We start from the raw sequence: 24,144 nt of genomic DNA on the forward strand, positions 1-24,144 counted from the left end.
CAACAGGAAGGCCAACACACTACAGGTGAAGCTAACCATGACGAGCAGCACGCGCCGAGAGCACTTCCGCGGGCCAGGCGCCACACTCGCTGCCCGACGTGCAAGGTCCCCCGAACCCTGGCAGCCCGAGGAGGCCGCTCCTGTCATCACCTTCAGTTCACAGATGAGCAAATGGCAGAACAAAGATTCTAAATTCGGTCTAACTGCAGATCTGAAGCGATGTATCACTCTTCCCAAACGCCTCTCCTAGTGAATCTGTTTTAAGTATATAAAGAGAAAATGCTACAGGGGCCTGAAAACAGAGGAACGGTTGAATTTTCAGTAATACAGCCATTTAATGGAACGCTGTACAGCAATTAAAAGTCGTATTTTCACAGAGTATTTAATGGCAGGGGAACACACTCACAAAACAATGTCTGGTTTAAAAACAATGGATCTCAAAAAATGGTCCTCTGATATAACTCTTGGTTATTGAGTTCTTTTTTCTGCAGGGGAACAGGAGTACGTAAGCTGGTAAACTCAGGGCTCTTTAGCGTCATCTGAGTTATGCTACACAATTTCTGAGAACTATAATACCACAGAATCTGAATTATGTAAAATCAAAAACCTATACACATGCACAGGTGATTCCCTGCTAGCTCAGCTGGTAAAGAATCCGCCTCCAATGCAAGAGACCCCAGTTCGATTCCTGGGTGGGAAAGATTCCCTGGAGAAGGGATAGGCTACCCACTCCAGTATTTTTGGGCTTCTCTGGTAGCTGAGACGGTAAAGAATCCGCCTGCAAAGTGGGAGACCTGGGTTTGATCCCTGGGTTGAGACGATCCCCTGGAGAGGGGCATGGCAACCCACTCTAACATTCTTGCCTGGAGAATCCCCATGGACAGAGGAGTCTGGAGAGCTACAGTCCACGAGCCACAAAGAGTCAGAGACAATGAGCGACTAAGCACACACACATGCAGAGAAACAAGACTACAAGGTGATACATCAAAATACCTACAGTGGTTTTCATTAAACGGAAGATCAATGACTCTTTAAATTCTTTTTCACGGTTTTTGCCTTCTGTTGAATTTTTACAACAAACACGCTTAAATTTTAGGAAGTGGAAAACAAGTTCTTTCAGGAAACTGAGTACTCAAAAGACATCTGCTTCCAACACACGTTAAGCTCACAGATATCACATCTAAATTTTTTCTTAAAATTCTATAAAAATAGAAATTAATGCCAATGAAGGGAAGCATGTGACCAGAATTTGTGACTAGAATTTAAGGGGAGAAGGTAAGAAAGAAGAAAACCAATGGAATTACGGTATTCTACGTCGAAAACCAATCACTCCATCAACAACTAATAGACACTGTGTGCCAGGCTCTCCAAGTCAAGAGGAACAGAGAATCCTGTTCTCAGGACTGAAACATGCTAAGAAAAGCTACCAGGGAGGTTACACTCCAAGGGCTACTGGGGGTGGAAGAGTCTTGAAGAATGAGGACAAGTTCCAGAGGCAAGGAGGAATGTGGGACGCATTTCAAACCACACAAAGGACATACGCAAAGCAGAGAAACGCAAAGAAATTCTGCTCTGGCCATACCCTTCTAATACACTGTGTGTATTCTTGTAAAACAATTTTAAAATTAATGCCTGCAGTGGTATAAGACAAAGAAGGGGAGGGAGGGAGGGAAAGAAAGAAACCCATGCCCTCCCCCTTCTTCCTGAGGGAAGAAGGCAGGCAGACAACCACGGCAAGACTGTGGGCAGGAGGCAGGAGTTGGCATCTGGGAGGCAATGAGGAAGCAAGGAGAGGTTTACAGGAGAGGGACTGTCACAGAATTGGGATGGACTGAGGAGGAGCGTGATGGTGGGGCAGCAGAAATGAAGTGGAGGAGACAGAGCCAAGAGATGATGGCAGGGAAGCGACATACTTGGGAACTGATGCGATGAGGCAGAGAGGACGCTGAAGTCCCAAGCTCTGGGGTGTCAGGGTGAGCAACGGGGCATCTAATGGAACTTTAAGAGAAGCAGAGGGTCAGTGCGGGCTGCTGGTGACCTGGAGGCAGGGCTGAAGAGGTCTTCACACCTGAAAGGATTCTCGGGTAAGAGAGAGTATTGAGAAGTGGTGGATGGAAAAAATGCTAAGCCCAGTCTAAGAGCTGGAACAAGCAAGACAGGTATGATAGATCAAGCCCACTGAGGTGCTAAGCTAGTGAGTGCTACCCTAGCGGATGACTTCAAGCATTTGTTGCTACCACAGGCGAGCCAGTCAAGGAGCCCACTCCTAAGAGGCTCCCCCTGAAAAGGGAAGCTCACCCTGACAGGAGAATCCTAACCAATAAATGAAGAAGGAATTAGAGCGACCGTTGTCTCAGGGAAGAAGCATCAATGGATGCTAAAACTATGTGCGTGTGTTAGTCGCTCAGTTGTGTCTGACTCTCTGCAACCCCACGGACTGTAGAGGACCCCAGGCTCCTCTGTCCATGGGATTCTCCAGGCAAGAATACTGGAGTGGGTTGCCATGCCCTCCTCCAGGGGATCTTCCTGACCCAGGGATTGAACCTGGGTCTCCTGCATTGGCAGGCGGATTCTTTACCATCTGAGCCACCAAGAAAGGTGAAAACAGTAGGAGAAAACAGGTATTTACACAGTCTCAAAGCATCTCCCTACAAAGTACTTATTCAGATAACGGGAGAAAGAGTAGCGTTCCAGTGGAGAAGCTCAGCAGACACCACCACTTTAATCAAGGGATCAAAGAGAAGATCTCCAGTGATGGGACACACTGACAACACATGCCACTGGTATGATGCTCCGAGGACACAGCCTCGCTTCCCTGACGTTTCTTCCAAAAGGGCAAACATGAACCTAATCATAAGGAAACATCAAAAAAAAAAAAAAATCCAAGTTGAGAAAGCTCCTCCAAATGACTGATCTGTATTTTTTAAAATTATCAAGACCATGAAAAACAGATCAACTGAACTGTTCTAGATTCAGTTCAGTTCAGTCGCTCAGTCGTGCCCGACTCTTTGCGACCCCATGAACCGAAGCATGCCAGGCCTCCCTGTCCATCACCAACTCCCAGAGTCCACCCAAACCCATGTTCACTGAGTCGGTGATGCCATCCAACCATCTCATCCTCTGTTGTCCCCTTCCCCTCCTGCCCTCAATCTTCCCCAGCATCAGGGTCTTTTCAAATGAGTCAGCTTTTTGGATCAGGTAGCCAAAGTACTGGAGTTTCAGCTTCAGCACCAGTCCTACCAATGAATGAATATTCGGGACTGATTTCCTTTAGGATGGATGGACTGGTTTGGATCTCCCTGCAGTCCAAGGGACTCTCAAGAGTCTTCTTCAACACCACAGTTCAAAAGCATCAATTCCTCAGCACTCAGCTTTCTTTATAGTCCAACTCTCACATCCATACATGACTACTGGAAAAACCATAGCCTTGACTAGACGGACCTTTGTTGACAAAGTAATGTCTCTGCTTTTCAATATGCTGTGTAGGTTGGTCATAACTTTCCTTCCAAGGAGTAAGCGTCTTTTAATTTCATGTTCTAAATTAAAGGAGACTGAAGAGACTCCATAATTAAATGTACCATGTGGTCTGAGATTAGCTCCTGGACCAAAAAAGGTTTTGTCATTTGCTATTAAAGGATGTTAATGTGGCAACTAATGAAATGAAACTTTTATAGATTAGATAGGTTAGTACTGGGTATTAATGTCATAATTTTGATAACTGCATGGTGGTTACATAAAGAGAATGCTTTTAGGAAACATCCACTGAAGTGTTTAGAAGTAAAGGTATATCATGTCTGCAGCTTTCAACCACTTCAGAAAAAAGATACAAAGACATGCAGGGGCAATGTGGTAAAATGTTAACATTTAAGGAACCTGGGAATTGTAACTTTTAAATTTCTTACAACTTAAAATTTTGGTAACTTTCTTATAAATCTGAAATTACTTCAAAATAAAGTTAGGGAACAACCCCTCTAAATGATACAAACTATCTCTCTGAAGTGCTCTGTCAACAAGGAGAGGCTTGAATTACCCAAACTTGCTTCCTGCACACTTCCTCCTTGCCCAAGGCAGAGGTGCAGGAAGAAGCTGATACAAAACCAAGGTCAAGAAGATGGACCCTGACAAAAGGCTCTGGATACAGAAGGACAAAATTGCAGATCTGTCATAATCACGCAAAGTCAATCCTGGGGTGACTGAGGAAACCCTGGTAACAACTCAAAGTCTACAGAACTCTTCAATTTGAAATCCAGTTCCCCTGATTTGGCATAACCTGAGTAAATAAATATTAACACCATCACTCAGCTTAATATGCTACTGAAATTATCAGTAGGCTGTCCATACCACACAATACTTAATATCATTACAGGTAATAACGGAATTAGAAAGAACACATAGGGAGATTATGATCCCTACCTTGGTTTCAAATTAGTACAAGCCTATAATATTCTTGAGCTCAACTCCTAAAGCTCAAGAATCCACATAACCATGTGCCCACTATACCTCCTCCTCAAAGCTCATCAGCTTTCACAGTATCCAGGAGAAAATCAAGGGAAACAAGGAAGCTCCAGGGGTTACAAAAGAAATGCCAAGGATGGGAGTTCCCTGGACGTCCAACGGTTAGGCTTCTGTGCTTTCACTGCCGGGGGCTGAGTTCAATCCCTGGTCGGGGAACTAAGATCGCATAAGTCATGAGACATGGCCAAAAAGAAAAAAAAAGTGTTGTGGGGAGGGAGGGAGAAACGCCAAGGAGACACATTAGAGGAGCTCTAAATGAACAAAATAAATGTTTTTTAACACAGGTAAAACTTTTATCACTTCAACAGCAACACAGAAAATTTTAAGACAGTTAACATTTGTGATAACACCAAGGTGTCAATGGAACTGGAAATGTAGCTGCTTGATAAGATGGTATCTAAGGATTCATTTTTTTACTGCAGGAAAAAAACTCTATCAATATATGAATTTCAGGCACCTGACTGATGGCCAACTACACATTCCTTTTGTTCAACCAAAATATGTTTTACTATTTGTGTCCAGAACAGCATCGAGGTCACTGATATTAAATAAGACCCTTTCCCTGCTGAGAGACCTAGAGGGGACAGACAGGCCGCACGCTACGACAGGGAGCTGAGGGAGCACAGAGAGGGTATTTAAACCAGCTTCAACTGCAGTCCTGACACCACGGCTGCTCCCATGCACCGAAGGGTCTCACAACTACATGAAGACGGAGGAGCCACAAGTCCGACAGCTGTTGGGATTACTCGGCGCCTTCTCAGAAAGCATCTCACGGAAACAAGACATGATTCCAGAATCTCCACATGGCTTACCCTCTAGAAAGCAGCCTGCAGACAGTGAAAACTGTAACTTCTCTGAGGTGACACTTACCTGTGGCTTCAATGTACTCGATACATCGCTCAATAAACACAGGAATTGGCTTCTCCGGAGTCACTACAGTTGTCAAGGGCACCCCAAAATAGTTACTCTCCCAGGTCGCCTTTGTGATGGATGGCCGGGGTTTGGGCTTTGGTTTCTGTCCAGGAAAAAGGGAAAAAAAAAGCACAAAAACAAAGTGAGTCTCAACACATAACTCAAACATCAGTAAGGCTTTCAGAAGGGAACTCACAGTGGTATGGAAACTGTTAGAAAAAAGACCTCAAGCGAGATAAAAGAGACTCACCTCCTCATCTCACTCCTCCAAGTATCACACAAGACGCTGGCAAGCTGCCAGGTAGTCACACCTTGAGTGTGAAACTGCATTATCATAACAAAGGTGTTTATAAGAAGCAGGCCATGTTTATTTAATAACAATGAGATGACTGGCCAACATCCTTTATCAGGTGTGCAATGGAGTAAACAGGAAATATCCCAAACATTCCATACAGATAATAGATACTATATACTCAAAAGATGGCTAAAATCTTTTTAAAAGATTAAAAAGTAGAATTGAAAACTAGTAATTTCCTCCTTCAAGACAAGAGAGCACACATTCTGCTGAAAGTTCCCAGGAAGAACTCACTCTGATATATCAGTCTGGGGTTAACTCCCAATGGCTTCTGCATTGGGAGAGGGTAAAACCAACTAATCACATATGACAAATAAGATAATTCCTTGTTCCTTCCTAGAAGTCACCTCCCTCATGAAGTAGAAGTAGCAGAAGCAGCAACAACTACTGGAGAGCTTACTATGTACCAAGAAAGTTCCAGATACCATTTCTATTCAACCTTATGGCATTCCATTTTCCCAGGAAAATGTCTCACAGGACACAGCGAGTGAGTGACAGGGCGAGGATCCAAACCCAGGAGGGTCTATCTCCAAAGTCCATGCTCATAAACATTACCGAGATATTTTGCTCCAAAATTATTCAAACCTTTTATTTTGAAGATCACACGAGGGAAAAAAAAAATGCTCTAAACCAATGCTAAGTTTTCTAAAGCTACAGAAATATACCTGAAATTTTGGCATGCTGTTAAAGTATCTACTAAAGAGGAGGATAACCAAATAGGATCAAGGTAAATGCGCCCAGGTATATCTCTAGCAATTCAGTTTCATTAACAGTTAATGAGACTAGAAAGGCAGGTTTACTTACCAATATGTCCAACTTTTAAAAGTACTTAGGGATCTTTGGATAAAGTCCACTAAAGGGGACAGCTAACTAGCTTAAATAGGTCAGTATCGATCGTTCCCTTTCCTCATCCTGCTCATCCTCATTTCTTTTCGTACCCCCTTTACATGGGAACAAATCACTTCCTATTTAGTCTGAGATTCACTGAGGACTTCCTCTGCAAACACGTGGCAAAAAAAAAAAAAAAAAGAACAGGTGCGAATAAAATGTACACGAAGGAACAAGGCTATTCTGGGCTGCTGGTTGATACTATCTGACATGACAGACCAAAGGCAAAGATGGTCCAATCCTCATACATCCGGCTAACTGATGTGGAGGACTGTAATGCCATGTGAGTGGATCCAAGGGTCCCAGAGAAGAACCTGCACTCCACACAGCCTACCCATCCCTGTTGTTGCAACACGCCCATTCCTGGTAAAATCACTGCCATGGTCTCTCAGGTTGTGGGGCGTGGCTGCTGCTATCTCCCCCGTATAGACTGCCTGAAGCAAACAGGCCCTGACTTCACACTTTTGATCAAAGAAGTATGGAAAAGAAAGTGACTTACAATTTATCTTCACATGAAATAATTTAAGCAACCTCGCCTCTCTCCAGCATCTTCTACTTACAAGAAGTATAACACAAAGAATTTAAGCTTCCAAATCTAACAGAATTTGGGTTTGAATCCCAAGTGACAGGTTCTATGACTTTGGTCAAGTTGCTTAGCACCCTGGGGACAGTACCCTCCTCACAAGGTGGTCCTGAGGGTGAAATGATATAATGTACTGGAAGTGGCTCGGTGCCTAGAGGACACAGTCACTCAAGAGTGTGAGCTGTTACTAAAAGAAAGAGAAGGACTGAGCGTTTTCCATCATTACACACAGCAGCGACCGGACAACAATGAGTCAACCGAGGCTCTCTCTTAAGGCCGCAGCATTTAAACTATACGCTGCAGAATCTGAACACACAAGGAAGACCATCTGGATTTAAGTGGCATTCTTTTGGCCAACCCCAATCAGGCAGAATCTGCCAGTCAAAACGACCATAACAATACCATTGTTCTTCAGTAAAACCTCGAGGCTTCCAAATAAACTGTTGTTATGGAATGGAAAAAAAAAAAAAACTTTAAGAGAGTTGCCAGGAAGCTATTTCTAATCACTATAACGCCTCTGACCATAGTTCTAGTAAACAGACAGTAAATGTTAATGTCATACTTCCTCCACCCTCTCAATACTCGAGCTGATGAGGTATGTTCTAACAGTTTTAAGTTAGCTAGAAAATTTAGCTTCCATCACCTGAACACTTACTAAGGTACCAGATTCTGGCTTAAATTCTTTACCTGTATATTTCATTCCAGATTCACAATAGATCTGTGGGTATAGGTGTTTAAAACTCCATTTCACAGATGAAGAAACTGAATCCCAGAAAAATTCAGTTATTTGCCCCAGTCAGTTCCGACTACAAAACCTGCACTCTTAACCACTATGGTTCATTACCTTCCCCTGAAAGTCCTTGAGATATGGAGAACAAACGGATGATTAAATAAATGACTGAGGGTACACTGACAATCTGAACTTCTAAAGGTAATAAAGTCTCACATAAAATATACCAGGGATGTTTAAGCTGGTCAAAGAAAGAATGGGGCATGATGATAGCTATTTCAAACAGCTACCAGGACTATTTCATGGAAAGAGAGCAGATTATCTTGTACAGTCATGTTGGGAGAGATGAGACAAAGACGAAGAGGCAATTTTGGCCAGAGAAATTCAAAAAACAAACACCCCCCCCCCCCAGCTGTTTAAAAAGGAAAGGACTGCTCAGTCAGTGTTCAAAGCAGAGGCTGCAACCGACGGGTAACACTCATTGTCAAGGAGACCCTGCCTTCAGATGGAGGGCTAAATTAGAGAGCTGCTCTTACCCTCTCACCTCAGAAAGTCTAATAAGATCTAATCAAGCTCAGCACTCCAACTTACAAATGGAATGTGAGCTCTGGCAACAGCATCAGCGCCCCTTATTGAATGACACGGATGTTCACGCTCATTCTCTCTCTCTCTCTAAGATTTACACAAACTCTGCTTTACAGAACGCCAAAATATTCCCTTGAAATAACCGAAGGCTCTCTAGGGTGTCACAAAACCAGGCAGGGATTCTTGCGCAACTAATTCCAAGCCTTCTGAGGAAGGAAATCAAGACTGCGGTCCAGGCCAAGAGTCGGGCAGGACTGTTGCTGTGACAGGCAACCCCACAGGCATCTGAAGGGTTACTGGGCACATGTCGAGATGGAAATGCCATTCTCCTGAGCGGTCTGCCAGATGTCTCAGTCCCAGGTCAGACATGTGTCACTCATTAGGGCGTCGGCAGAGTGCTCTCAGCAGCAGGTCCTTGGAGAGAAGAAAATAACGCCATCCCAACAGCTATCTTCCTCTGGGCTCGCTCATTAGTGGGCTGGACTGAAAAAAGCAGCCAGCTAGAGGAAACCAAGCCCTGAGAATAAGCTACACATCTGTGTGTCTAAGTTTAAGACTCTGACTGGGTGCAAAATGGGAAAATAAGAGGAATTTATCAGGAGTGGCCATGTGCTAGACTCTCTGTGCTAGGTGATCTGCACTTATCTGAAACCTCACAACCGCCCTTCAAGGTAAGGGTTATTAGCCCCTTTGAACGGATGTGAAATCAGAGGCTCAGAGAGATTCACACCCAGCACTGAGAGAGCCGGGATTCAGAGGCCAGCGACCTACAAACGTCAAAGCCTCATGTTCTCTCTCCTTCGCGACCTATCTCCATGATGAAACACCACTGACACAAACAAGGGACTGGGTCAGCTCAAAACATCTTCACTTTGTCCGATGGATAGGTATTTTTTTGAATAAATAACATAGTCCATTGTTCTTTACTTCACAGTTTCCTTAAAAACCTGTGAAGTTTTTTTTAAGGAAAAAACTTTTTTTCTTTAAAAGAAGTTTCCTTAATGCCTGATGCTTAGGCCTGATACTAACCAAGTAGCAACGAAAGAAAGAAACCAACAGTTTATGCCAGTGTTGCGGTGGGGAGAAGTAGTGGTTGGAATCTGCCCCAGGCCTCTTGGCTTTCCCGAAACAAGAGCGTAAAGGGGAAACTCCTGCTTATGGGACAGTAAGCCCACCCCACAGCTCCTCCAAGTTCTGCTGCTGCTGCTGCTGCTAAGTCGCTTTAGTCGTGTCTGACTCTGTGCGACCCCATAGACGGCAGCCCACCAGGCTCCTTCGTCCCTGGGATTCTCCAGGCAAGAATACTGGAGTGGGTTGCCATTTCCTTCTCCAGTGCATGAAAGTGAAAAGTGAAAGTGAAGTCGCTCAGTCATGTCTGACTCTTCGCGACCCCATGGGCTGTAGCCTACCAGGCTCCTCCGTCCATGGGGTTTCCCAGGCAAGAGTACTGGAGTGGGGTGCCATTGCCTTCTCCGTCCTCCAAGTTCACAGGGCAAGAAAAAGATTAGAATGCCAGCCAAATAGCAAGGAAAAGCCAAGAGAAGGTGCCCTTCTACCCGTCTGTAAGATGACTGGGTTCTAGGGCCTCATGCGCAGTTGACACTTGAACAAAAACCGTTTCCAATAAAGTACAAGGCCAATGTTTCTTCATACTTTTTCAAGTTTAGCTGAGATGAGGACCATCTCTGTGGGGAGAGTGTTTTTTTTCCTTCTTCTGAGATTGTGCTGCCTGTCCTAGGATGTGAGGAATTGAGGTTCAAAACGTCTTGTTCATACTGACAGTACTATATCACAGACTCTGTTTAAAGAAACACATGAGGTAATCAATTCCCTGTGTCCCTCTGTGAGCACTGAACAAGGAATAGGCATCTATACACACACAGGACCATTTTCCTAATGGGCTAAGTTCCTAGTACGCAGGAATCTAGGCAATTTTCCTTTTTTCAAAAAAACTTGCTTATTCTATTTTTGGCTGAGCTGGGTCTTCGTTGCTGCATGTGGGCCCTCTCTAGCTGCGGTGCGCAGGGGCGTCCCTTCGTTGCGGTGCACGAGCTTCTCACTGTAGCGGCTTCTCGTGCTGCAGAGCACGGGCTCTAGAGCTCAGGCTTAGCAGCTGCAGCACATAGTTTAGTTGCTCAGCGGCAGGTGGAATCTTCCCGGACAAGGGATCAAACCCGTGTCCCCTGCGCTGGCAGGCAGATTCTTATCCACTGCGCCACCAGGGAAGCCCCTATTTTTTCCTTTTTAATGAATTACACCCAATGTCACATAACAGTCTAGCAGCAGGGCTAATACTAAGACCAAAGTCATCTCTCACCCTCGATGAACTTATAATCTAATTGGTATCAGAGAAGATGTGTATCTACAGCAAGCAAAGGTGATCTAGGTATCAGATAAATACCAAATCAATCACAAAGGAAAAACAGTCTCCCATAGCTTCAATGGGGAGCTCAACCACCCTTTCTGGATAAAGAATATTCTATCTTCTATGGAAACAGCAGGAACAACTACGTAGTGATCCGAAACTGTCAACTTCAAATATTCTCTCCCAGTCTCCATAAACACTCCTATCCATGTTAAATTACTTATCCAGATTTTAAGGTCAGAAAATATGGTCACTGCAGTTGTACCACCTAGAACAGCCTTCTAAATGCTTGGTAACCTACCTAAAAAAGTAAATAAAAAACAGAATCCAGCCTGTGTTTTTGATTTTTGAGGAGGAATGTCATATATAGAGCATAGTCTGGAACCGGGACAGTGTCCTCTGAATGGAGCAATTCTCCCTCTTGAGAGTGAAAGTGATACAATAAGCAAAGCCCGAGAGGATCCCCCATATGGTTTGCCAAGCTGTACAGTGGCCCACCCTGAAATGACTGTAAAGTGGGCGAAATCTTAGAAAAACCTAGGGATTCCGTAAACTACATTACTCCAGGTTTTTCGCAAAGTGTTCTCTTGCATTCCATATCCAACATTACAGCTTTCTGATTGGTGATGATTCTTGCGTATTTCCAACACAGATTCCAAAGGACCTTTTCAATTAAGTTACTCGTTCACGCCCCAGATGTATTCTTGGCTGACTGCTGCTCCCGCTTCTGGCTCTGAAAAAAAATCTAAGCCCAAGTTTAACAGAAAACCCAAGGATGGAATTGTTCTTACTGGCAAACTCTATTACGAAAGCACAAACGCTTAGCCTTGTCTCCTTCAAGCTTGGAGCATCTTCATTTAGGGAGGAACCACAGAGCAGCATGAAGTCTCCCAGCAGCCCTAACCCTCCTTCTTGCAAGATGGGAAAGGAAAGAAAGGCACCTCATTCCCTCAAAGGCCCTAGGTAAACTGAGACCATAGCTTTTTGCTCTACATGGGCATGAATCTGGGTCAATCCCTGCTGAATGGCCAATGCAACAGGGGGCTAGGCAGAGAGGAAGGTCCACTAGTTTCAGGAAATGTTCATAAACATTCCTGCCCGATTTGCCACTCACTGAATCTGGACTTCTCAGAGCTGTGGGGCTCATTATTTACCTGCTAGCTTCCTCTCAAATACTGGATACAAAGTATTCAGAAGGCCTTTCCCTGACTCGAGCTGAAATAACCTGAGTTTCTACGAAGATATGTCAGTATTACTTGGCCGTAGAGGAGAACAAGTTGGCTCAGTGAAGATCAGAGCAATTTTCTGTTCTTTGAAAAATAGATTTAGGTTGCCTATTGTCATTTTTTTTTAAAAGAACAGGTGTGCTAAGCTAAAGCAGATAGTTAAAGATAGCCTATTTTTGTCACCAAAAACAAACTACAGCAGTTCTTTGGGCTTAAAATAAACTGAGAACTGAGTGACACCAGTACAAAACAATTTCTCAAAGTTCCAGTTGCTATTTCAGCGTCTCCATGCCTTTTTTGTCCTCTATTCAAGCAGACACTGAAGCTAGAAACAAACCACCACGCTGTTCTTAGGGGGCAGTGTGGGGAAATAGATGTTTCTAGATAATAACCAGAGTCCTTTGTCTGAAATGAACAAGTTGACTGGGTTGACTGAGTGCTCCAAGTGTGTGCCTGGCTATTGAATATTACCATCTTTCTCAGAGACTGGACTCTAAAAACCCACAGAAAACGGAAGTCAGAAGACTGGGGCTCCCAAATCTCAACTCCTCCGCTTAGTAACCACACTAACTTGGGGCACTAAATGAGCCTCAGTGTCCTCATCTCCAACACCTGGATTTTAAAAAAATCACTTCCTTAAGACTGGTAAAAGAAAAAGATGATGAAAAACTGGATGTGAGAATGCCTGGCACTGGACCTGGCACACAGGAGGTATCCAACGAATGTAGGAAAGTATATGCAGAGCCTTTCACAGGGATCCATAGCCTTCTGTTATTCTGCCTGGTTCTCCCTCACTCTGCACATGCCACGTTTTCTCAGCTCCAAGTTCCACACCTTTTTCTCAAAACTTTACCCCAAGAAGCCTCCATGTTCACTGACTTTTGCCTGCTTTACCCCTTAAATCTCAGTTTCAGGACTTCCCTGGCGGTCCAGTGGTTAAGAATCTGCCTGCCAGTGCAGGGGACACAGGCTTCACCCTTGGTCCAGGAAGATTCCACATGCCTCAGAGCCATCAAGCCTGTGCAACACAGCTACTCAGCCCGCGCACCCGGAGCCCGTGCTCCACAACAAGAGAAGCCCCCACGACGAGAAGCCCACGCACTGCAACAAAGAGTAGCCCCCTCTTGCTGCAGTTAGAAAAAGCCCTGCATGCGCCAACCAAGACCCAGTACAGCCAGAAATAAATTATTAAAAACAGTAAGCCTCAGCTTTATGCATCCTTTCCCCAGGGCGCTTTCCCGGATGTCCTACCCTAGTTGTGGGCAAAACTCCTTGCTGTACAATTCCTTAGCACCCTGTACCTTCACTCCGGCCACGTTCAAAATGCATGTAAATACATGGATAAAAATCTAACATTCTCTGTTACGGTAAACTAGATGAACACGAACACAACTACCACACGTATGATACTCAGCACAACGCCAGGCATACAAGTGCTCAGGGAACACCCATGCATGGAGCTGAACGTTTCTTTCCTACAAGAATGAATGGACATGAGCTTTGGAGCAAGAGTGCATGCGTGCTAAGTCGCTTCAGTCATGTCCAACTCTTTGTGACCCTGTGGACTATAGCCTGTCAGGCCCCTCTGTCCATGGGATTCTCCAGGCAAGAATACTGGAGTGGGCTGCTATGCCCTCCTCTAGGGGATCTTCCCAACCCAAGCATCAAATCTGCATCACTTATGTCTCATGCATTGGCAGGCGGCTTTTTTTTTTTTTTTTTTTACCCCTAGCAGCATCCGGGAAGCCCTTGGAGCAGGAGTATTTCTTTTCAAAGAAAAAATTCTTTCAGGAATCAGAAAATCCAAGGTCCAGTCGGCATCCCAATACCATTTTTAAGATCAACGTATTCATCTGGCCTTAGACAGCTCAGAGTAGGGCCAGCCTTTTCTGAAGCACACACTGGGAGTCTTTCCCGGGTAGGTTACAAAGAGCTCATATTTCACACCATTCAGCCTGTCAAAATGCAACATCCCTCCCAGTCGAGCAAGCAGTCCAATTCCCCAGCTGGTTTTTTATTCACACTAGAAACTTTAACTCCGTTCTAGGCCTCACAAAATGAGAGCTGTGTCCACACAAAGCCACAACAACCAGCCAATTCACTGAATCCGATGAAATAAGCCAATTCACCGGGGGGGGGGGGGACACAAACTGTCAAACTGGTTACTTGGTGCCTTATAGACCAAACAATGCGTGATTGAATTGGTTTGCTTTTCAATAGGTTGTCTTGTCATGTGGTAGCTAGAGTGACTGAAAGATTTTCTTTATGATTCTGTTTTGTCTATTTTTTTTTTAAACACAAAATAAGAACACACCAGATAGAAGGGTAAAGGGCCAATAATGTCTTCTCTTTAAGTCTGTGGTCAAGCACACTGAATTCAGCAATTTGAGCTTGCCCAAACAGTACATTTTGTGGACCAAGGCACCCCAGCCTGTTTTTTGGCTTTAAAATAAGACCCTGCTGCTCCTGATCTCATCTTTGCAAACGCACGGTGCTGGGAGACAGAGACCATGTGCAACGACAACTCTCTACAGACAAAGCGTCTATTCATGGACCCCACTGAAGTGCAATCGTAGGTTTTCAATTTCATTCAGCTGAGTGCGGAAGGCTCCCACTATGAGGGTGGGTTGCTAAATGGTTCAGCTGGGAAAAGGACCCGGAATGAGAGCGAGCGTCACAGTCTGCACTTTGATTATTAGAAACGAAAGCCATTCCCTGAACTCCAACTCCAGTTTTACAGTAAAGAGCTAATCCAGCATATCAGCCAAGGGCACTGAGCAATTTTTCTTTCTCCACATGACACAGGTACCCGGAGCATAGCTTTTCTGGCTGTTGTTAGCCTTGTTGCTAAGGTAAGGGCTGATAAAGCAGCTAAGAGACATACAGGGTTAAAACTTACAGAAAAGGGAGGGACAGTGTTGGGTCCCTAAAGCTCTCAGCTAGACCAGACCCGTGTTCTCCTGTCCTTGAAGTCAACATGCATCTTTTCACCGTCAAGCTTTTCCTTTCCTCACAGCACTTCTTCAATTCTACTCATTCTTCAAGGTCAAGTTAAATAATAACAGCAACGGACGCCCATCCAGCACGCAGCACGCAGCACGCAGCACGCTGTGTTTCACACGCACAGTCTCATTCCACTTCTCACACTCCATGAGAAAAGTGCTACTGCATCGGCTCCTCTTGCTGAAGAGACGCAGAAGGTGAATCACGGGCCCAAAGGCCCAGCCAGGACGAGGAGGAATTGGAGGAACTGGCATTTGACGTAGGGCCCCAGATTCCCAGAGCCCAAGCTCCCCATCACCCGACACTGCACGACTTTAACCAGCCCCAGCACAGGATGCCTGCTCTGCCCCAACACAGACCTGCTCCCCTCGCCCTCCAAGGCAGACCACCTATCTTCAGAAGCTGTGCACCTCTCGCTGCCTCACCTGGGTGCTGCGGCGTGGGTGGGAGCGATCTGTGCCATTTCCCCAGTGGTGTCTGGCGTGCGGGAGGGACTAAGTGTGTTTCCCATTACCACCTGGCTCTCCTCTCACTTCAAATAAATACTGTACTGCTTTGTCATGACAATAAAAGTTAGAGACCAGATTCCCCCGTATAGGGGGATTTGGCACTCTCTGCCCCACGAGGTCTTGCTTTTCCAGTGGAACAAGTGTCAGTCTGATTCCTTAACGGCAGCAGATTTTAATAGAAGGTTTGCGCCAATCAAGAACAGAATCAAGACTCCGCTTCTCTCTGCATTAGGATGACAAAGCAGCAAGCCTCCTTTTAAGGCACCATTTTCCAAGGCAGGAAAAGACATTTTCACCTTTTACTCACTCTTTCCAAAGGATACTCCTAAATGACTTCTGGCACGCTATTGCTCTGGGGCCAGAGGTAATCGTTTCTGTTCGACTTGAAGAGGTGGGGCCCACATAACCAGGAGGGACGGGAAGCTGGTCACTTCTTGCACGCTGACCCAGCAACCCCATCTGAGGCAGTTCTAGGTGAGGAGATGCGCGTGACCAGCACAGGGGCAGCTATCTCAGAGGTCCCTGAAGCCAGCTGTTCTCTGCAGAGCCTACTCTTTAGAGAACAGCTTGTTTGGGGATGCGCTTTACAAGCATTATTTTCAACAGTATTATAAATGTGGCTAGAAGTCAGAAAAACAGTTCTGATCCACAGTGTGGTATTATGCCCCCTTCCTAATCCCCAGGTGTGCAAACACCCCCACAATTAGGAGACTGTCAGCATTTCGATAAGCTGTGCTGGCAACAGTCTTCACTGGGAGTGGTGGAGGAGGAGAGGAAAGTCACAGCGTTCAAAATGTTTGGATTCCAGGATCATCAAACAGGAGAGCTCCGGGGAACCACTGGCAGGCTGGTCAGGCTACTTTCTGGCTTCTGAAATAAGAACTGCTTTCTACTGGCCTGCCCACTACCAGCTTAGAGAACAAAATACTGATGGCAGATGAAGGTTGACAAACGTAAAACCAAACCATGGGGAGAGCAAACAGAAGAATGTCCATGCTATTTATTAACATTCAGCTCAGAAAGGGAGGGGAACAGAACACACAATGATCCTGCCCTGCCCTTTCTGACACTCCACAGGTCAGAGAACTCTGGAAGCTCTGGCCAGTGGTGACAGAGGAGCAGGCTGTATGCTATCCGGGAACAGGCAGGGTGTGAACAGGCGTTCCCTGTGAGGGCCACAGCACCAAGTTCCTCCATCTCCAAGGGCCCTCTCAGCCAATATGAGCTGCAGAACTGGCCTCCAGATAGTATTCTACATCAGAATTGACAGCTCTCAAAACAGTCTGGACTCAAGAGCCCTCTGGTTTGGTATATCTTGCAATGATGAAAGTTTGGGACAACCTTTCTTCCAAAATTCCCTGAAACACGTTCAGATAAGTGACTTTGTTCTCTGCCATTTCACAGCAGGGAGAGGAGCAAAAGCTTTCCATGAAGAGAAACCATCCTGTATGCCAGTGGTCCCCTATCTTTTTGGCACCAGGGACCAATTATGTGGAAGATAATTTTTCCACAGACTGGGAAGGAGGTGGAGGATGGTTTCCAGGTGATTCACGCACATTACATTTAGGGTGCACTTTATTTCTAATCTAATGTTGCTGCAGATCTGACAGGAGGTACCAGTTGGCAGCCTGGAGGCTGGGGACCCCTGCATACACGATGCTGGGGGGAGGGCATGCATGTAAGAGTTCTGTTGTGGTGTCTCACTGACATGGCCTCCTCTGAGAAATAAAGGGTGCTTCCCCTACTCTGAGGGGAAAAATAAAGTTGGGAAATGTCTTTTAGATCTCAAGGTCTAAGTCCACAAGGACAGAGCACTCGGCCCTGCACACTGCAATTCCACACAAGGTAAAGAGACTTCACCTGCCACTGCACTGGGGGCTTCTTCCTCTACATCTGACAGCAGGCCTGACATTCCTAACACACAGAGCTGACTTTTCCCCCTTTCCACCCCTCCTGTGGTCCCTAAATCAAATCCAAAGCTCTGCAAGTAGCAGCAACTCACTTAAAGAGCTGGAGAGCACTTTGATTTCGTAAACATGGGACAGGTTTATAACCTGCAGAGACAAGATTATTTTTCATTTATGTACCTGAAGACCTTTCAATGATTTACGTGTGCAAATAAAATAATCATCCAATTTTTCATTATCTAAAATGCAGCAACCTTTACAGATCATCAAGGGGAAAAAGGAGTATTTAAGAGATGTATGGATGAAATGTTCCTTTCTCAGACAAAGACTAAGGACCATGATGCTGGATTCTGGTGTTTCAGTGAAGAAAGGCCAAGCACGTCGTTACCGGCTTGGCTACTTGTCCGGATACTGACAAGTTCTACGCGATCTGCTCATTTCAGTAATTACCTAACTACTGTCTTGGACAAAGACTTCCCAGGTTCTCTCTCCAAAAAGTCCTTACCACTTGAGAGCTACCAGTAGTAGCTTTCTGAGACACTGTTTACTTACTTTTTTCCAACTTCTTATTTTGTGTTAGGGTATGGCCAATTAACAATGTTGCGATAGTTTCAGGTAAACAAGGAAGAAACTCAGCCGCACATATATATGCATCCATTCTCCCCGCAAACTCCCTTCCATCCAGGCTGCCACATAACCTTGAGCCGAGTTCCACATGCTGCACCACAGTCCCTGTTGGTGATCCATTTTCAATACAGCCGTGTGTACGTGTATCCCCAACTCCCTAAATGCCCCTTCTATTCTCCAGCTGTAAGTTCCTTCCCTAAGTCTGCCTCTTTCTGTTCTGTGAGTTCATTTGTATCGTTTTAACACTGCTTACTTTTTAACGCAAGTCAAGCAGGAAACCCACACAGAGCGGTTTTTAACCACGGTAAGCTGTCCCTGAAAACCTCTGTCATCATCAGTGAATTCTCACCACGACACTGTGCAGATCACTCCTAGAGCTCTAAAGTCGCGTCTTACCTTAGTGTTTCTTCTTAGACTGCGAAGGATATTCCTCCTCCTCGGGTCTTCGTCAGTCTCATATGGAATGACGGCGTTGTCTCCTTTATAACCCTGGGATGCCGGATCCTCCTCTTTCTTTCGGATGGGCCCAAGCTCGTCATCGCTCCCCACGCTGAAGCTGGTTCGGTAACTGGCAAACCTCCCCAGCCGGCTGCATCTCGTCCTGTACAGCACTGGCTTGCTCACGATGGATACCTTGCGGCCCCGCTCCAAGGAGCTGGTGTCCATTTCGCTGTCGGAACCGTTACCGCTGCCGTTGGACTGGGCTTTGTTGATGTTCCGAATGGTGATGATCTTACCCTGTGTGCTGTCGTGGGGCACCGAGTATATGTTTTCTTCTTCATTCCTTGGCTTGACCACAGCATCCATGGGTTCAGCATAATCAGAAGGGTCGAACCCATCTGGAGGTAGCCAGGTGCTCGACGAGACGGACTTCCTCTGTCCATCTCTGTGGCCCTGGTCTAAGTAAGACAGATCCCCCTTGGTGATTTCAAAATGGACAGGAGGCTTTGGTTTGACTGGCGGAGGTACCTTGTTGTTCAGTTTACTCTCAAAGTTGCTCATGATGAAGGACAGCCCATCATTTCCCTCCAGTTCCATAGAGAGCTTGGAATGGTCTTTGGACAGAGAGGGCAGTGGTGTGTCTTCTCGAAACATGCTGTAGGACGGAGTCTCGATGTCCTCCTCTGAGTCCTGCAGGTTGGAGTTGCAGAGCGGGGAGCCTGCCCGGGGGGAGTTAAACACCTCTTCCGTGGTGCTGCAGGCCTCGGCAGCATTGTCGTACATATGCGTAGCCTCAATGATGTTCTTTTTGTCCACCACATCTTTAAAAAAGGGGTGGAAGATCTCAAGTTTATGCTGGGGTTGGCTACAGGGAATACTCGTGAACCTCCCATCAATTTCTTGAGCAATCTCCTCCCCCTCGGTCAGCTGCTCCCGACTTAAGTCATTATCCAGGACATCTATAGCGCCGTCAGTGAGTGCAACCAGCTGAATGGGGATAATATCTTGCACTTCACAGAGAAAGGCACGTAACATAGCCAAGGAGGCCTTACGTTTGGCTGAGTAAAAAACAATGTACCCATGGACCAATCGGCTTTTTCGGATGCTAAATGAGGAATGGTATGAAAGAATAGACAGTTCGATGCGCTTCTTGTGTAGTCCGATTGGGAGTTCAAGTAAAACAGAGTTGTTGCTTCCACAGTGGGAAGACTTACAGGTTTGGGACTGAAGGACAGGAAAGAGTATGTCGTCTGCACTAAAAGGATCCCCACACATCAGACACATGACAATTCGCAGGTCAACGTCAGCCAGGTCTTTGATGCTAGCAGTAGAACTGACCAGGTTTAAGTTACGCTTGGAGTCCAGGAGACCTTTCAAAACCTGACTGATCTGCTTCTCGTTGATGTTGCGCCCGTAACCGATGCCAGCGGAAGCAGGGTCGAGAAAGACGCACTGAAGTTTGCTAGCAATCTGCTGACCTTGCTGTATTAAGCTGTGCAGGGTCTCTCCACTGGTGTCTCCTCTTTTGTTAACCAAAATTAAGGTCAGGGGGAGATGGGCTAAATGATTATCTCGCCGGCCAAGTGTGGACTCTCTGCTCTTCTCTATACTCTCCACCACATACGACAGAGACTCCTTTGAATTGTAAAGGCAGAGACAACCATGGGGCTGAAACGTTGGTGTCTGGAAAGAGTTCACGGGAAGCCTGACATTCCCTTCTATTGGCCTCAGGGAGAGCTCATACATTTTCCCGTCTATTACATACTTGTCATCATTTGTACAAAGAGCTCGAATCTCATTGGCCAACTCCCGGGCAAGGCCGTCTTTGCCCAAGATCACCAAGTTGATTCTATCAATGTTGGGGTCGGAGAGTGAATTCTTCTGATTCCGGTCAGACGGTCGGATAAACCGAGAACTAACCAAGTGCTCGATCTTAGCGTCCACGCAGGCGGGGCAGCTAGGGCATGTCTCCTTGGTAGGGTGGTATACGAAATGAATGTGCTTCAGAATAAGGGCATCCCGCTCCGCTTGGAGCTTCTGCAACGCTTTAAACCGCTGTTCCTCCCCAAGCACATCCTGGATGACACCCATCTTCTCCTTGCTGGGCTTAGCATCCAGCTCCAGCTCATAAAACAACTCTGAATATTCCAGCAGCAGCTCCTGAAACTCTTCCTTTGCTTTGTCTATAATCTGCTTTTGGTGTTTGCCATAAATATCCATGTATACAGATTCCTCTAGCCACTGGTAGAAATCTTCGTTCATAATAAAACTGCGGGCCTCTTCCCAAGGCTTGCCAGGAGTGATGAAAGGAGAGGTCTCCAGGTTTTCTTTAAACGCCCTTCTCATCTCAGCTCGTTTCCTCTCGTTCCGCAGCTTCTCTAAGTGGGCCTCGTACAGCTGCTCTGCGGGGACAGTGTCCATTAAGTCAAAGGGAATCCGCTCATTCTCCATGTTGTCAATGTGGCTGGTGGCATCCCACGGCGTCTCCTCAAGCACGACAAACCACTTCAAGAATTCTGGCTTGGTCTCCAGCAGCTTTTTGGCTTTTATGCAGCTTAGGTGGTCTATTTCATCTAGGTTGGGGATAAGAGCTTCAAAAGCTAAGGGCAGGGCTGCCAGGTACAGCTTCCTCCTGCGCTCAATGTGCTCGTGCTTGAGGCGATGGATGTGCTGGAGAAACAGCTTCTTGGCTTTCTGAGTCCCTTCCAGGTAGACATAGTCCTGGTACTCAGGAGAGGCCTGCATCTTTCGGCTGACGCTCAACCAGTTCTCGTTGTGGTTTTTCACAATGCGACTCACCAGCCACTCATATTTGTCTTTTGCTGTAGCTATCTGTTGGCTCTGCTGCTTAAGAGCTTCAAAGTACGGAATGATTTTTGTCTTTCCCCGACTCTTGTCAATGAGTTGCACTAAGGTGCTAAAAGCTAAGTCCACATTTACATTGGATCTTGCTGAGGTTTCCACAACCTGGAGGTTCTTTTTGCTTAAGGCAAAAGTATGCGCATCTCTAATGTACCGCTCAACACCCTCATCACACTTGGTCAGAACCACTACTATGGGCTTTTTTGTTTTTGCGAGCTGATTGTAGAGATTGGAGACAAACTTGAGCTGGTCATCAAAGTTCCTATTCATGCCCCTGCTAACATCAATACCAAGAAGAAAACCATCAATCAGCAGCTTTCCATCTGGCATTTGCTTCTGCTCAAAGTCCTGCTCCAGCCCCAGCTGGTCAGTGCAAAAGTACATGAGTTTTTCAGCTGACGCAAGCTTGGTTGCAGCGGCTCTCTTGATATACGGCTGCAGGGTCGTGCTCCGATGAGGTTGAAAAGTCTGATCATCAATGAATTCGGTCTGCTCCACAACGTGCATCTTACATTCCACACAATCCTCCAGGGAACGGCTGACTTCTCCCCAGTAGAGAAAGTGGTCATTATTGACCACTCGTCCACCAAAGTCACTGGTGCTAAGGACAGAGGTATGGTCCAAATGAAACTCGTCCGCGCTTGGGCGCACGAAGCGGTTGCACAAACAAGACTTTCCAATGCCGCACTGGCCCTTTTCCTTCTCCGTCCCAGACAATCCCACCACGCTGATGTTGTAGGTGGGAATGCGGACATCTTGCTTTCTTGCCATCATCATCGTCGACACATCCTGCCACAATCCGCCACTTCCAAGATCAGATTAGTGTTTTCCTGTGGACCCAAAGGCTTCCCCACATTATCAATGGGGGCTGGCTGCCCACGAAGCAAAAGTGTCAGATCTCATAGTGTTCATATACCAGTATGAGGTCAGTTTTTGCCACTTCTCATCGCCAAATAGCCAACATTTCTTCCTAGATGGGGGAGAGAAAAAAGAAAACCAATCAGTATCATAATTTTGAACCCAGTTTTAATCACCAAACGAGCAAAAACCAATTTTATTCTTCAACAAATAAATAATTATAGTAAACATCAAATATACCAGGACTTAAGCTAGGTAAAGCTATAAGAGCAAGGAAAGTAAGACTGGCATCTGTGTGCCTTCAGAGAGGTATGGCATCATCTACTGGAGGAAGACCCCTCAGTAAGCAATGTGCTGAGGACTAAAACAAGGGCTTGTACGCTCCGTGGAGAGACGGTTGACTCCAGGGCTAGGGCAGGAGTGGCACAATATGAACTTGGAACAACTTGTTGTACAAGAAGGGAAGGACGTGCTTGAAAGGATGACGGGGTACCTCACGAGGACACGGGAACTGGTCTAAAGGGGCCCCGACTGGTCAAGTCTGGGACACTCTGGACACCAAAGTGATTAAGTACAGAAACGAATTACGATCCACTGCAACAAACAGGAACTGGGGTTCATACTACTGCATCAGACAATTATCACTTAACGCTAATCTATGGGGGAAATTTTGATTAGGAGCAGGATTTTGAACAGAAGTGAGGTTTCTCCTGACAGACTACTTAATAGATGCAAAGGGAAGAAGAAAAACAAATGCTAATTATACAGTGGAGATACTGGACAACACTCTGACTAATGAAAACGATCACCATCAAACAGGCCAGAAGGCCACCAGGGGCCTCCAGATGTGACACCCCCGGAGGACACAACATCTCCATGCAGTAGATGGCCTGGAGTCCCTTACACCTCAGCCTAATCACCAGGAAACCCCAGACAAACACAAAATGAGCAATATTCTACTAAGGTGATGGTGGTGGTGGTGGGGTCCTGTTTAAAAAAAAAAAACCAGTGTCATACTAGACAAAGAATGGCTTTGTAAAGAAATATTCCAGACAACAGGAGGCTACAGAGACATTATAAGTAAGTGCGATTATCAGATCCTAGACTGAATTCTATATGGGGTCGGGGTGGAGGGGCTGGAGGAGGAAGGCTACACAGCACATCATTAGATCATTTAATGACACTATACTATGACTGGAATTAGATTAAAAGTATTTTATCAGTGTAAATTTATGAAGTTTATTACTATCACGTGAGAGAAGAGCCCTTTTCTTAGGAAATGCACACTGAAGTATTAAGAGGGAAAAAGACCATAATGGACATGACTGGTTCAAAAAACATTACATCTATATATTGAGAAAGAATAATGCAAATAAAGTAAAATATTAACAATACGTGAATCTGGGTAAAATGCACAGGATATTCCTTTGTATTGTTTTCATTTTTTAAAGTTTGTAATTATTTCCAAATAAAAAGCTTTTTAAAAACAAAAACAAAAACGGGAGGAGGGGGGTGCGGGTTGTGAATATGGGCTTGTTTCCCTGACAAGAACATAAACTCAGAGGACAGAACCTATCACCCCACCTTGTTCACTTCTGTGTCTTCAGGCTATGATGCCATGTTTGACACAAATATTTACTAAAGGAATGAATTAATGAATGACTCTTCGAGCATATTAAAGAGTCCCCAAACTCAGGCTTTTAGATTCAGGAAAGCCTTGCTGTAGGAAGTTCCACCTCAGGTGAGATGTAGAGGGGATGAGATGTGCAAAGACTCCT

At 45.6% G+C, this 24,144-nt stretch overlaps 1 protein-coding gene across 5 annotated transcripts in view; it reads right to left on the minus strand.

The window, feature by feature from the left end:
* Nucleotides 1–24,144, minus strand: part of ARHGAP35 (Rho GTPase activating protein 35) — a 115,584-nt gene that overhangs the window by 53,721 nt on the left and 37,719 nt on the right. For all 5 annotated transcript variants that reach the window (XR_014060855.1, XR_014060854.1, XM_081515550.1 and 2 more), the window contains 2 exons: nucleotides 18,602–22,478; nucleotides 5,386–5,530 (listed from right to left, as the gene is read on the minus strand). Coding sequence is in view for 3 of the 5 variants with exons in the window: in XM_081515550.1 (XP_081371676.1) it covers nucleotides 5,386–5,530; nucleotides 18,602–22,285 (3,829 nt within the window). In the remaining 2 variants the exon portion in view is untranslated. The remainder of the gene's footprint in view (nucleotides 1–5,385; nucleotides 5,531–18,601; nucleotides 22,479–24,144) is intronic.

The sequence above is a fragment of the Giraffa tippelskirchi genome, chromosome 7 (genome assembly GCF_054371585.1).
Source record: "Giraffa tippelskirchi isolate mGirTip1 chromosome 7, T2T-mGirTip1v1.2.pri, whole genome shotgun sequence".
Lineage (NCBI taxonomy): Eukaryota > Metazoa > Chordata > Mammalia > Artiodactyla > Giraffidae > Giraffa > Giraffa tippelskirchi.